Source organism: Haliotis rufescens, unplaced genomic scaffold (genome assembly GCF_023055435.1).
Source record: "Haliotis rufescens isolate VD_foot unplaced genomic scaffold, xgHalRufe1.0.p SCAF_6, whole genome shotgun sequence".
Classification (NCBI taxonomy): Eukaryota; Metazoa; Mollusca; class Gastropoda; order Lepetellida; family Haliotidae; genus Haliotis; species Haliotis rufescens.
Genome location: NW_025964334.1, coordinates 37,318,041 through 37,330,090, shown reverse-complemented (window position 1 = coordinate 37,330,090; position 12,050 = coordinate 37,318,041). Strand labels below are relative to the sequence as shown.

Below are 12,050 nucleotides of genomic sequence, written 5' to 3'. Positions count from 1 at the left end.
TTAAAGATTCCAAATCTAGTGTTCAACATCATGAGGAGGGTAACGCATTATTAATCGAAAAGTCAGATATAGTGAATACACTCTAAACCCAAGTGTTCCACTTCTGAACACTAGACAGAACACATGGATGTAACACTTTTAGAACGCGTCCATGTGTTCTGAAAATATTCTGAACGTTGATGTTCTCGACCCAGAACAGGAGTGTTCTACAAACATATTTAGAACGCTTCAACGTGTTCTGACGATGTAACGCTTTTAGAACGCCTGTAAAGTGTTCTGGACCGAGATTCAGAACACTACACGTTCTCGGACACGTACTTCCACATTACTGAAACGACAACTCATCGTGTGTGTCGAATACAATTTACCCGATGTTTTTCAAGGTGTAAGAATTTAAACCATACACCCATGCATATTCTCTGGCATAAAATCACACGGACGAAATTCTGAACTGCAACCATGAATTCTTTATTATATTTGTTTGGGATGATCATGGATATTCAAGTCACTTATGAGTCAGAGTTCTTCATGAAACATTACAAACTGTTGTGTAGCAAATTGAAGCATACTTCCATACTTAAGATAACTTAAGTTTCAAGCGCATGTACTTCGCAGATGTTTCTTGTGGGTAAATATCCCCAAAGGACGATGTTCGTAACAGCGACATGACCATCGCAGGCTTCAGGAAACTTCATGTCAAATATGACTCCCCAACATCCTACAACACAAAACATTTATTTGATCATAGTCATATAGTTATCAAACTCGTACATATTACATAGGACATTCTAACAAATGTTCGTTAGTAAACCCAAGATTACCGTGACATTTGTTTCATTATTTATAGGTTGCAAAATGTTTTGCCAAAAATGTCATTTGACTAACAAAGTTACCACTTACTTGGATAAAGGTTAGAGCAAAATATACACAAGTACCTTCTTATTTGATCTGCAAAACCTTGTGTCTTTTCCTCCTTTGTGTAGACGTGTGTCCTGTGCAATAATTTCCATGGATGGTACTGATTATCTGCAATGCACCCTGAAATAGAAACAACAAGACTGATTCTCTAAAATATTTCACATAAAATAGCCAAAAACATGTCCTGTGAAGGTTTAGTTCTTTTTGTTCATTACATACTTACACTACTCTCTGCTGATTTCGATGCATTGTCGATGCTTGCTGATCATGCCCTCGGATCCCAAATTAGATGTTCAGAGATTTGTTGCACGTAGCCCGCTTCGCACTATGGCGATTCATATAGAACCTGAAATATATATTCATTTTATTTGAACATCATTCAAATAAACGGAAACGTTCAAATAGTGACACTTGCAATTTGGATTGGAATTTCATCTCATAATTTATAAATAAAGCGTGTGGAACAATGGCAGAAATGACGGTCAAAATGGCGAGTAATATGTCGTCTGCTATGCGTTTTGTAAGGGGCCGGTTTTACTTCGTTGGGATCAGCATATGAATATATCGCCGAAATATTACATTATTTTAGGTACGTATTAAATATGAAACAAAAGTATTCCTAGATGGATACTTACCACAGACACCTCAGATCATAGGAAATTGTAGCGCCAAATACATGCGACGTCACGCCAGTTTCTCACATAACGGATGTGAATCACAGAGCATGGACAGCTTTGAATGCTTGTTAGAAAAACAGAACACCGATGTTCTATTAATGGAACACGTGTTCTCGCATATAACATTATAGAACACAGCAGAACACATGCGTTCTAGGAGAGAACGCAGGCGTTCAGCAAATAGACCGTATATGTTCCAGAGCACCCATTAAAGATCCAGCTAAAATTAGCCATCAGAATGCCAGTGTTCTGATACACGTAAATGTCCCCAATGCAAGCAAGTTATTTCCATGTATTAGCAATGAGTTGTATTTCAGTAATGTTTCTTGTTGTATTTATTCAGGCTACATATGAGTTATTATTAACACAAAGTATGCCATGTTTATAAACTATTTATTATTCATCAAACTCAAAATATAACCCTTCTTATACACATTTTCTGTTTGACATACCAATCTACCAGCCTCTCTTCTTCTCAAAAATAAATATTCCGAAAACACAAATATGATGGTCGAATTTAAATTTGTCTAACAGCATTCAGCACATTAACTCTGCTAATGTGCATGGACTTCTCCCAGGAGAGAACACACGCGTTCTACATCAGATCACAGGCGTTCAGCAATAGAACACGTGCTGCACGAATTAGAACATTCGTATTCTGTGGCAGAACGTATGGACGCGTCCAGTGTTCTATATTAGAACACATAGATTTAGAGTGTAAGAAAGGGGAAACTTTAGTTACAATTCATCCTCATAAACTTATATACTGAAATTTAACAAGTTTTGTGCAAATAGAAAAATATGATAAAGATGAAGATTACAATGTAATTTTTTTCAATGCTGAGCTCCATAGAGTCTTAGGCCAAGCTCCTAACACGGATAGGTGTGCTAACAAAGATTGTGAAATATATTTGATCATACCTGGCGAAATGACTGTTATAAATCCAATACCTAAACCTGTACTGATCGTTCTAATGTTAAGCCTACATCATATACTATCTGTATTCGTAAGACCATCGTCACGCCGAAGGCCCGGGTTTGATTCCCCACATGGGTGCAATGTGTGAAGCACATTTCTGGTGTCCCTCGCCGTGATATTGATGGAATATTGCTAAAAGCGGCGTAAAACAAAACTCACTCACTCGTTAGACCATGGAAGTATGGTCAATGACAGATTAATAAGGTACTTAGAAATTAATAATTTTATTACAAATACTCATTGTGGTTTTAAAATTTAAAAAAAAATAGAAGTCAGATCATTTGGTTTCATTGGAAACATTTGTTTAAAATGCTATCATCAAAAAGCAACACACCGTATCTCTATTTTTCGATCTACAAAAAGCGTATATGATACGATCGGGAAACATTTTTAAAGATCTTTGTGAGATTAGTCCGTTTGCCTAATTTTATGTAACACATTTTATCATATCTAGATGACACTCCAGTTATGAAAGAACCCAAGTTCCAATATTTGACAATCAGCTTACGTTTCTGTCTCGTATGAAAGCAAAATGTCTGAAGACACTGGATATATTAAAATTTGTTTGTATACTAGTCCGAACTTATGCAGAATTTATAGTACCAGCCCACTGAGACACAGTACAATGGCTCTGACCCACTAATCCCTGTCTAACCCCCTCAATGCCGAGCGTCAGGCAGGGTAAGAGCAAGTACCATCTGTTAACGTCTTCAGGGAGTTCGCCGCCCGGGAGACGCTCTATCTACGTGACCACGGAGGCGGTCTCGTTCAGTCCATATCTATCAAGTACATAGATCATATTGCTAGTTATTAACCTGTCCTTCAATGACAGTTACAGCATAACTGAATAACTTGCTCAAGTCACAATATGGTTGAAATATCGCCGATGCGACTTAAAATTCAGTCACTCACTCTATAGATCACAAGTCAATTTGACTTTTCGCTATCTTAGAGAAAATACAAAGTAAGCAATGAAATGTGCATATCTCCCTTTAAAAGGTTATAGACCTCCAAACTGCAACGGTCGACAGCAGATCTAATGGCTACACCACTTTCATCATCGACCTCTGTCACGCTGCTGAGCCGACCACGCTTGTTTTGTGCAGACAAACGTGAGGAATATGAGAGGACATGTGGTGTCATCCACTACTTCCGAAGAAACAACCATTTTACTTTGCCCGAGACTGTTGCCGGACCTTCGTTCACGCCCGTTTCCACACTTTATAGGTATACATACTACCCCGAATGGATGATAACATACTGCGATCATCTCAGAAATTTATGAACACAACACCATATATACCACGAACAGACACATGCTACCTCTTGTCACTACACCTTCCACACTGCATCTTCTTTACAACTCGTGTCATCTGCCTTTTATGGATGGAGCACAGTGGTCCGAACAAATAAATGTGTGAATTTCAAATTGTATGGTCTTATTTTGTTTACTCACATGACTATATCCCATTTTAACACCTCAGAAATTGTTCACCCATGGGATTCTGAACTTGTCCACCAGTGAGTTGTGTTTAACACCGCTTTTAACAGTATTCCAGTTATATCACGGCGCGACAGCTTCATGTGGGAGGGAAGCCCGAAGTGATGCAAGTCTTAGACATTTACCACTTCGGTGAAACCTACGAGCACGGGTATGGTGCTGACAAACCTAGAAATATAATTGGGGTGAACCAGGATTTAAACCCACAATCATAGGTTTCTGGTGTGCCCAAGGGACGCAACTCTGTACAGGGAATCGCGGCGCTTTAGACGACTGGGTCATCCGTAGACACACAGCAATATTCCATCTATATGACGGCGGTCTGTCGAGTCTGTGCCAGACAATCCAGTGATTGATATCACGAGCATCGACCCACGCAACTAGGATACGATGACATGAATTAACCAAGACAGCGAGCCTGGCCACCCGATCCCGTTAGTTGCCTCTTACGACAAGCATAGTCGCTTTTACGGCAAGCATGGGTTGCTGAAGACCTGTTCTACCCCGGATCTTCACGGGTCGGCAAAGTATGTAGCACTGTGAGCATTCACCTAGTGTATGGAGTTAAGCGAATAACAAATGTAGTTATTATTATTACTTATTTAATATCTAGGCGTGTAATGTAATATACATGATGGAATTTACAGATACTTAACATGCGAAAAATTAAAGTTTACGCCTTAGAGTGTGAATTAAAAGATATGTAACCAAATTCAAGTTTACCAGGTCAAATGGTGAATAGTGAGGCACGTACGAATTAGCCAAGTTACAAAATTTAAACGTAAAGTGAAAATATTAAGTTGCTATGTACAGCTGTAAACTGTACCTAGACTACAACCCACCAAACAACGGCCAAAACATGAATATGCATGACTTTCGCTGTGCATGATAATACACCTCGACTGTAATTGGGATTCCCCGACATTCTGCACCGGTGAAAGTAGTCCGCTTCGGTAGGCGTGGCTTATTTTTTTAATAACACATGACCAATTCAGCTAATTAGAATGCAGGAATTATACCATGAACACAACGAAAATTTATTTTTTTTGATTAAAGACTGCACGAGGCAAACGGAAGCAACTTTAACAGTGATATCAAATTGTGTTGTGGCCTGTACACGAAAGTAGTTCCACGGTGGATTCCTGACAGTGCTTATTTTGGTTCTATGTTGACGTTAGCTATTCACGATAATGACTAATGATGAAATTAAATAAAAATTATATTACACCAGAAAAACGTTATCATCACAAATATGAAAAGATTATGAGGGATGAGTGTTTGTGTATAGTACAGATCAATGACATCGATATGTGTGATAATCAATTTGTTTTTAGATTGACCCACAACAATCGATACCAGATATATAGTCAAATGTACCGTATTTCCCTCTGTCGTGAACATCTCTTTGACCGTTTAAAAATAGAGTACATCGAACGTGTATATTGCCTGGTATTGTGCTAGTCAGGATGTGTCACAAAACTTGGAAATGCATTCCGTTTATGCGTCTTTTGTCGAATAGGTGCAGAATTGCTGATGCGGCGTTAAGAAATATTCACTTAGATATAACTCTCACTTTATACCAGAAACATAGCGTCACAACGTCAATCGGAGCTGTAGCTTATGAGTTTCACCAACAAGGCCGATGTGCTCTGATTGGATTGTGTATACTTTCGTCACTTCCTGTTTTCAGCCACCATTTTGGAAAATAAATAGTGTCGATCTTTGTTTAGCTGCGTCAGTGTGCGTACGGACAAATACTCGACAGTCTATCGTCTCTGCCTTTGCTCGAAAGAAAAATCTGAAATCAAACAATGTCGCAAGTACGCCAAAACTATCACGAAGACTGCGAGGCAGGCATAAACCGCCAGATAAACATGGAACTGTATGCCAGCTACGTTTACCAGTCTATGGTAAGTTTCGACAGATTTACTGTACGCTTTGTCGCTTCAGCAACTGTTCAGAGATAATACTTAATGGTCCTTACGTAATAGTCACAGTGTCGATGCGTAAAAACTTCCATTTCTTCGAGCCCTTTTATGATCTTCAGAATAGCAATACTAGAACGTGTATTATTTCCAATGGGAGCCGCTATTTTCATTAAGGATCCAAGTGCTAAGGATAGTTGGTGGTAACTTAACCTTTCCGTTACACACGTAACCATAAGGATCGTATGTATGTAGTATATACAGGTATTACGTAGTGTATTATGATGCTTTTGCATGGCGAACAGATTCGCTATCGCTTCCTGCTGATATAATGTTCATTGCTTACAGTCGATTCCTGGCAAGCACAATGAGGAAAAAGAGTACTTTGCCACTCCCTCCCCTTGATAACTATCATCAGTAGCCATCATGATAATGAGAAAATTAGGGATTTTCCTGTTTCTGTTATTTTGTGTGTCCAGTAATAATTTTTGGTCCAACATGGTCAAATGCATGTCCCCAGACTTCCAACATGTTGTACACATCACTTGATTTCCTAGACTGTAACTAATGGCGTATCACTGCACCATTGACACATTGAGTGTATTTTTTACAGGTTATAGTCAAAAGGGTCACAAAGACATTGGTCAAAATGGCCACAAAAGAAGTCAAAATGGTCACAGATCCCTAGTCAAAATAGCCACAGATCCCTAGTCAAAATGGCCACATAAAAAAGTCAAAATGGTCACAGTGAAAAGTAAGGCAATATGTGATCTGCTTCCCCCCGTGTTCATTCCCATCCCTCTGACACTTAGTCAGTCCAATCTTGTGTGGTCAATCAACACAGTATCAAAGAATGTATTACCATTGTTTTGTTATATGAATGTTTACATATTGGCCTTGTTATAGGTTCAAGGTCAATCATATTGGCTTGAGGCAGGCTGTATTGACTGACCAGAGGATAAATACTAAGACCAATGTAAAAACTCTCATTTAATGACGAGGGCACAGATGGCCCAGTCGTCTAAGGTCCCTTGGGCATGCCAGTAACTTATGATTGTGGGTTCGAATCCCAGTTCGCCTGATTATGTTTCTAGGTTTGTCAGCACCATACCCGTGCTCGTGGGTTTCACTGAAGTGGTAAATGTCTGAGACCTGCATCACTTCGGGCTTTCGTCCCACATAAAGCTGACATGCCGTGATATAATTGGAATACTGTTAAAAGTTGCGTTAAACACAACTCACTCACTCTTTTAATGACATATTTCTTTAATGACAACCTAAACTATTGGTTTCCAAGTAGTACCAGTGAAGGATATCAAGAAAAGGCTCTAACGATGACAGCATTCTATCACCTTGTGATTGTACGGAATGCAATTTACATGCAGAAGCAATATTGGACTGGCAAAGCCATATTGACATGTTCATAACCTGTATTTGCCCTCCAGTTTTTTCCATATGATGCCGGTCGATGGAGCATATTACGGACCATTGATTCGTAATATTGTGTTATTATATTGGTGTTTTCATTTTGGCCTTGTTATAGGTCCAAGGTCCATCATATTATCCCCAGTCAGTATAAACTGAGGGCGAATATGACAGTGAAGGATATGTAACCATAGAAACACTTCACACATGTTCACACAGATCCTTTGAACAGAAGGTTTAGTGTTATGAATCTCTTTTCTTTGTCTTCAGGCATTCCACTTTGACCGAGACGATGTTGCTCTGAAAGGTTTCCACAAATTCTTTAAAAAGCAATCTGAAGAGGAACGTGAACATGCAGAGAAATTTATGCAGTTCCAGAATCAGAGAGGTGGTCGTATTGTGTTGCAGAATGTCCAGGTAACAAATTGTTATTGACACAGAAAATGTCTAGTGGTAGGTATAAAATATGCCATACTTTTGATTGCAGCTTTTCATGAATGTGTTTATACTTATGTAGTCAACAAAAACAGTAAGGGATCCTGAATGTTTTTGGAGATATTGCATATGGCATTGTGTGCTCTGTCTTCACTACAAGAAAATATTCATGATCCCTAACTGATTTTGTTCAGTACCAGTATATTTATACTTCTGCTTTTTAGTTGAAAATATATATCTTTGTCATCATTACTGAGAAAATGATTATTTGTAAAAGGAAAATTATCAATGATTATTAGACTGGAACAGTTGGTGTGGCATCATCATGTATGGTAATGAAAACATGAATGTACCATGGATTTTGTCATGTTCATGTATCAATCCACCTGGCTGATAAACTCGATGAAACTTAATGTCCAACTGTCTTTTTTTAAGTACATGAATATTCAGAAGTATATGTCCACAACGCCAAGAAAGTATGATTTGCAGTGTGAAACGGGGGACATGGATGACCTTGTTATATACGTGTTGCGTCTCTGAGGCATGCTAGAATCCAATGATATGGGTTTGAATCCCAGATTCACCCTGATTATATTTTTAGGTTATATGCCATGATATATCTGAAATACTGCTCAAAGTGGCGATATTCCTAACAAACGCACACATATGGTGAAACATTAAAAACACAACTGCTAACTGTTTTTGTTTTTTTATCATGGTAATCATTTACAAATGTTTTGAAATATTTGGAGAATGTTTATCATCCTTTTCTACAATCAAGTTACCATGATTAAGTTCATTCACATTATTTTATGACCTCATGACCTCTCATTTATATACAGTTCAAAGTTGCATTTACTTGTAGTGAGACCCGTGAAGATCCGGGTTAGAAAAGGTTTTCAGCAACCCATGCTTGTCTTCTTGTAAAAGGAGACTATGCTTGTTGTAAGAGGTGACTAACGGGATCTGGTGGTCAGGCTCACTGCATTGGTTGATGCATGTCATTGATCCCATTAGTGTGGATCAATGCTCATGATATTAATCACCAGATTGTCTGGTCCAGACTCGATTATTTACAGACCGCCATCATACAACTGGAATATTGCTGAGTGCGGCGTTAAACAACAAACCAACTAAAATGATTAGGAAGACTCCTTGCCTATCCTTGCCTTGAATAATATGTTACATGAGCTTTATGTTGGGACTAATAGCAGTGTTTGAAGTTGAGAGAGCACATCCCTCTGTAACTTTTAACATTTGGGTTTACTATAACGGGTACCCCTAGACTTTCAGGCATATTTTCGACAGAATTGTTTAGAATTGTAAATGTCATTTATTACAATGGATTAATCCCATGTTTTTCTTCCATGTTCAGAAGCCTGAGAGAGACGAGTGGGGATCTGGTCTTGATGCTATGCAAGCCGCTCATGCCCTGGAAAAAAATGTCAACCAGGCCCTTATTGACCTGCATGGGGTAGCTGATACTCACAATGATGCACATGTAAGCACTGTTGCATATATATAGGGGCATAATGTATAATGCAGTGGAAATGATTTAGTAAGTAATCATTGGTAATTTGACCAGAAAAGTCCCTGATGGAAACAATGAACATGACTGCCATCTGCCAGGGGATTGGATGGTCGGTGGTTCGATCCCGGGCCACGTCATACCCAAAGACAGTGAGAAATGTTTCCCTGTCTGGCACTTGGCATTCAGGGGAGAAAAGAAAGACTGGTTGGCTTGAGTTACAATTGAGTTTGAGTGGGGTATACATGTTAAAACTCAGTGGCAAGCACTGTCAGTGTAAAACCAGCAGTCGCACACATACATGCATGATTCTCTCTATATACCATACTCGACGTAAAAAGCGCCTGCTCTAATATGCGCCCACAGCGATATTTGCTAATATATTGGCTAGTGAACAATCCCAATTAGCACCCCTTACGATTGATCAATGTACACAAGACTTATTTATTTGTGTTTAATACGCACTCGTGTGTTATATGCACCCTTAATTATGGGCAATTAAATTCTGGAAACTATCTGTTGTATGTAACATTTCAGGCTGTCAGCATAAACCACAAAATTTACAATCTTTCACCAAAATAATATTCTAATAAGAGCCCCCTTTTCTAATTTTGAGAGTGCCCTGAGCGATTATTACGTCGAATACGGTAAGTGCAATACTCTTGAACACAACATTAAAACCCCATTTCAACTCACCTGGTCCACAAGGGGGATTTATGTTCTACCACCTGAAGCCAAGGTTTGTTTTATGTCTACACTTTGTAGGTAGTACGAAGTTTGAAACAGAGAGAAATTATCTCCGTGAACTTTAGGATAAGTATTCACTGCCATATCAGGATTAGTCTACACCATAAGAATGGATTTAGAAGATAAACAAATTGCTGTATAAAATCCAACTTGATTAGACTACCAAGTATTTTGATTGTGTTCGTGAAATTCAGTTGCTGATCAATAACGTGAACGTTCAAGTCTGTACTTTTCTGATCTTGGCTTTCAGCAACCCATGCTTGTCGTAAGAGGTGACCCATTGGATCGGGTGGTCGGACTTGCTGACTTGGTTGATACATGTCATTATACCCAATTGTGTCGATCATTGCGTGTGATATCACTGGATCGTCTGGTCCAGACTTGATTATTTACAGACCACCGTCATATAGCTGGAATATTGCCGAGAGTGCCGTTAAACAACAAAGAAACAAATTGTAGGATGTTTGTTTGTGATACATGATTTGTCAGCACTTCTGTGAAGTATCAACAAGTAGATTATTAATCATGAGTCATGATAATGTAGCACCTCTCATTAATGCACACGTCTTCGTGCGTCAAGTCTTTGTCAGTTGGATAATACTTCCATATCAGTGAAAACAGATCTAATGTCTAGAATAAAAGACCCATGAATATCCGGGTTAAAATAGGTCTTCAGCAACCAATGCTTGCCGTAAAAGGCGACTATGCTTGTTTGTAAAAGGCGATTAACGGGATCGGGTGGTCAGGCTCGCTGCCTTGGTTGATGCATTTCATCATATTCCAATTGCATAGAACAATGCTCATGACATCAATCACTGGATTGTCTGGTCAAGACTATTATTTACAGACCACCGTCATATAACTTGAATATTGTTATGTGCGACATTAAACAACACACAAACAAATCTTGAATAAAAGCTTCTTTTTATCTTGCTTTTTCAGATGGCAGATTTTATAGAGGAGGAGTTTCTCAAGGAACAGGTGGAGTCCATTAAACAGATCTCTGACTATATAACCACTCTGAAACGAGTGGGCCCTGGACTTGGGGAGTACATGTTCGACAAGGAAACTCTGGATGCCTGACCTGACGTAAAACAAATCTGTTGCATCACATACTCAGACCTCAAAGTTTTATGTTGAAATCCGCCAAGTTTCTCATTATTTCACAAAGCGAAAGTATTTTCAAAGTTGCTGTAGATGAATTGGTACTAAAATTAGGTTGATTGTGACACAAGATCTTGACCATGTTGACTTCTTTGTGTTAGTAAATTTTGTAGTTCAATTGTATTTGTGTATTCTCTTGTGAATGTGTAATGTTCTGCTATCAGAAGAGGTTGAATGAGTGACAGCAATCAGAACTATTGTATACCTTCTTGTTCAAATTATTTTCATGTCATGTTGAGAATTTATAATCATGACAAAACATTGACAGTATTTTATATTTTCAAGTGCATTGTTTTTGGGGAGGTATTCATCATTTTGATAATATATTTCAAACATGTTGCATAACTTAATAAAAAAAAATGTTGCACAGAAATGTTGCACTTCTGAAATAAAGAAGTCAACATCTATTTGAATGCCAGTTTCCATTACATATACAACCCAGGTACATTTCCTAGCCATCTGACATTGTATTTCAACTCCAAGGACTCCCCCTTCATGAATGACCAAATCTTCAACATGTCTTCGACAGATGTGATATCAAATTAAGGGAGAATCAAAATGTATGTTGCACATCAATAAAACTTGCATTGTCATATACTGTATTCGACATAATAAGCGCCCAGGGAGCTCTCAAAATTAGAAATAGGGGTCTCTCATTAGAACTTTATTTTGGTAAAAAACAACAGAGTTGAAAGATCGTAAATCTTGTGGTTTATGCTGATAGCCTGAAATGTTCATATAAGACATATAT

The 12,050-nt window shown here is 38.4% G+C and overlaps 1 protein-coding gene and 1 long non-coding RNA gene across 2 annotated transcripts; one reads left to right on the top strand and one right to left on the bottom strand.

Annotated features, from left to right (window-relative positions):
- Positions 1-213: 213 nt before the first annotated feature.
- On the bottom strand, positions 214-1,250 carry LOC124149753. The gene is made up of 3 exons (XR_006863153.2): positions 1,142-1,250; positions 936-1,038; positions 214-718 (listed from the first exon to the last, which is right to left on the bottom strand). It is a non-coding gene; the product is annotated as an uncharacterized LOC124149753 (long non-coding RNA).
- Positions 1,251-5,747: 4,497 nt separating this feature from the next.
- Positions 5,748-11,740, top strand: LOC124112257 (soma ferritin-like). The gene is made up of 4 exons (XM_046472274.2): positions 5,748-5,985; positions 7,696-7,842; positions 9,236-9,361; positions 11,078-11,740. Exons 1-4 carry the CDS (start codon positions 5,887-5,889, stop codon positions 11,216-11,218), a joined length of 513 nt encoding a protein of 170 aa, XP_046328230.1. The 5' UTR covers positions 5,748-5,886; the 3' UTR covers positions 11,219-11,740.
- The last annotated feature ends 310 nt before the right edge of the window (positions 11,741-12,050 follow it).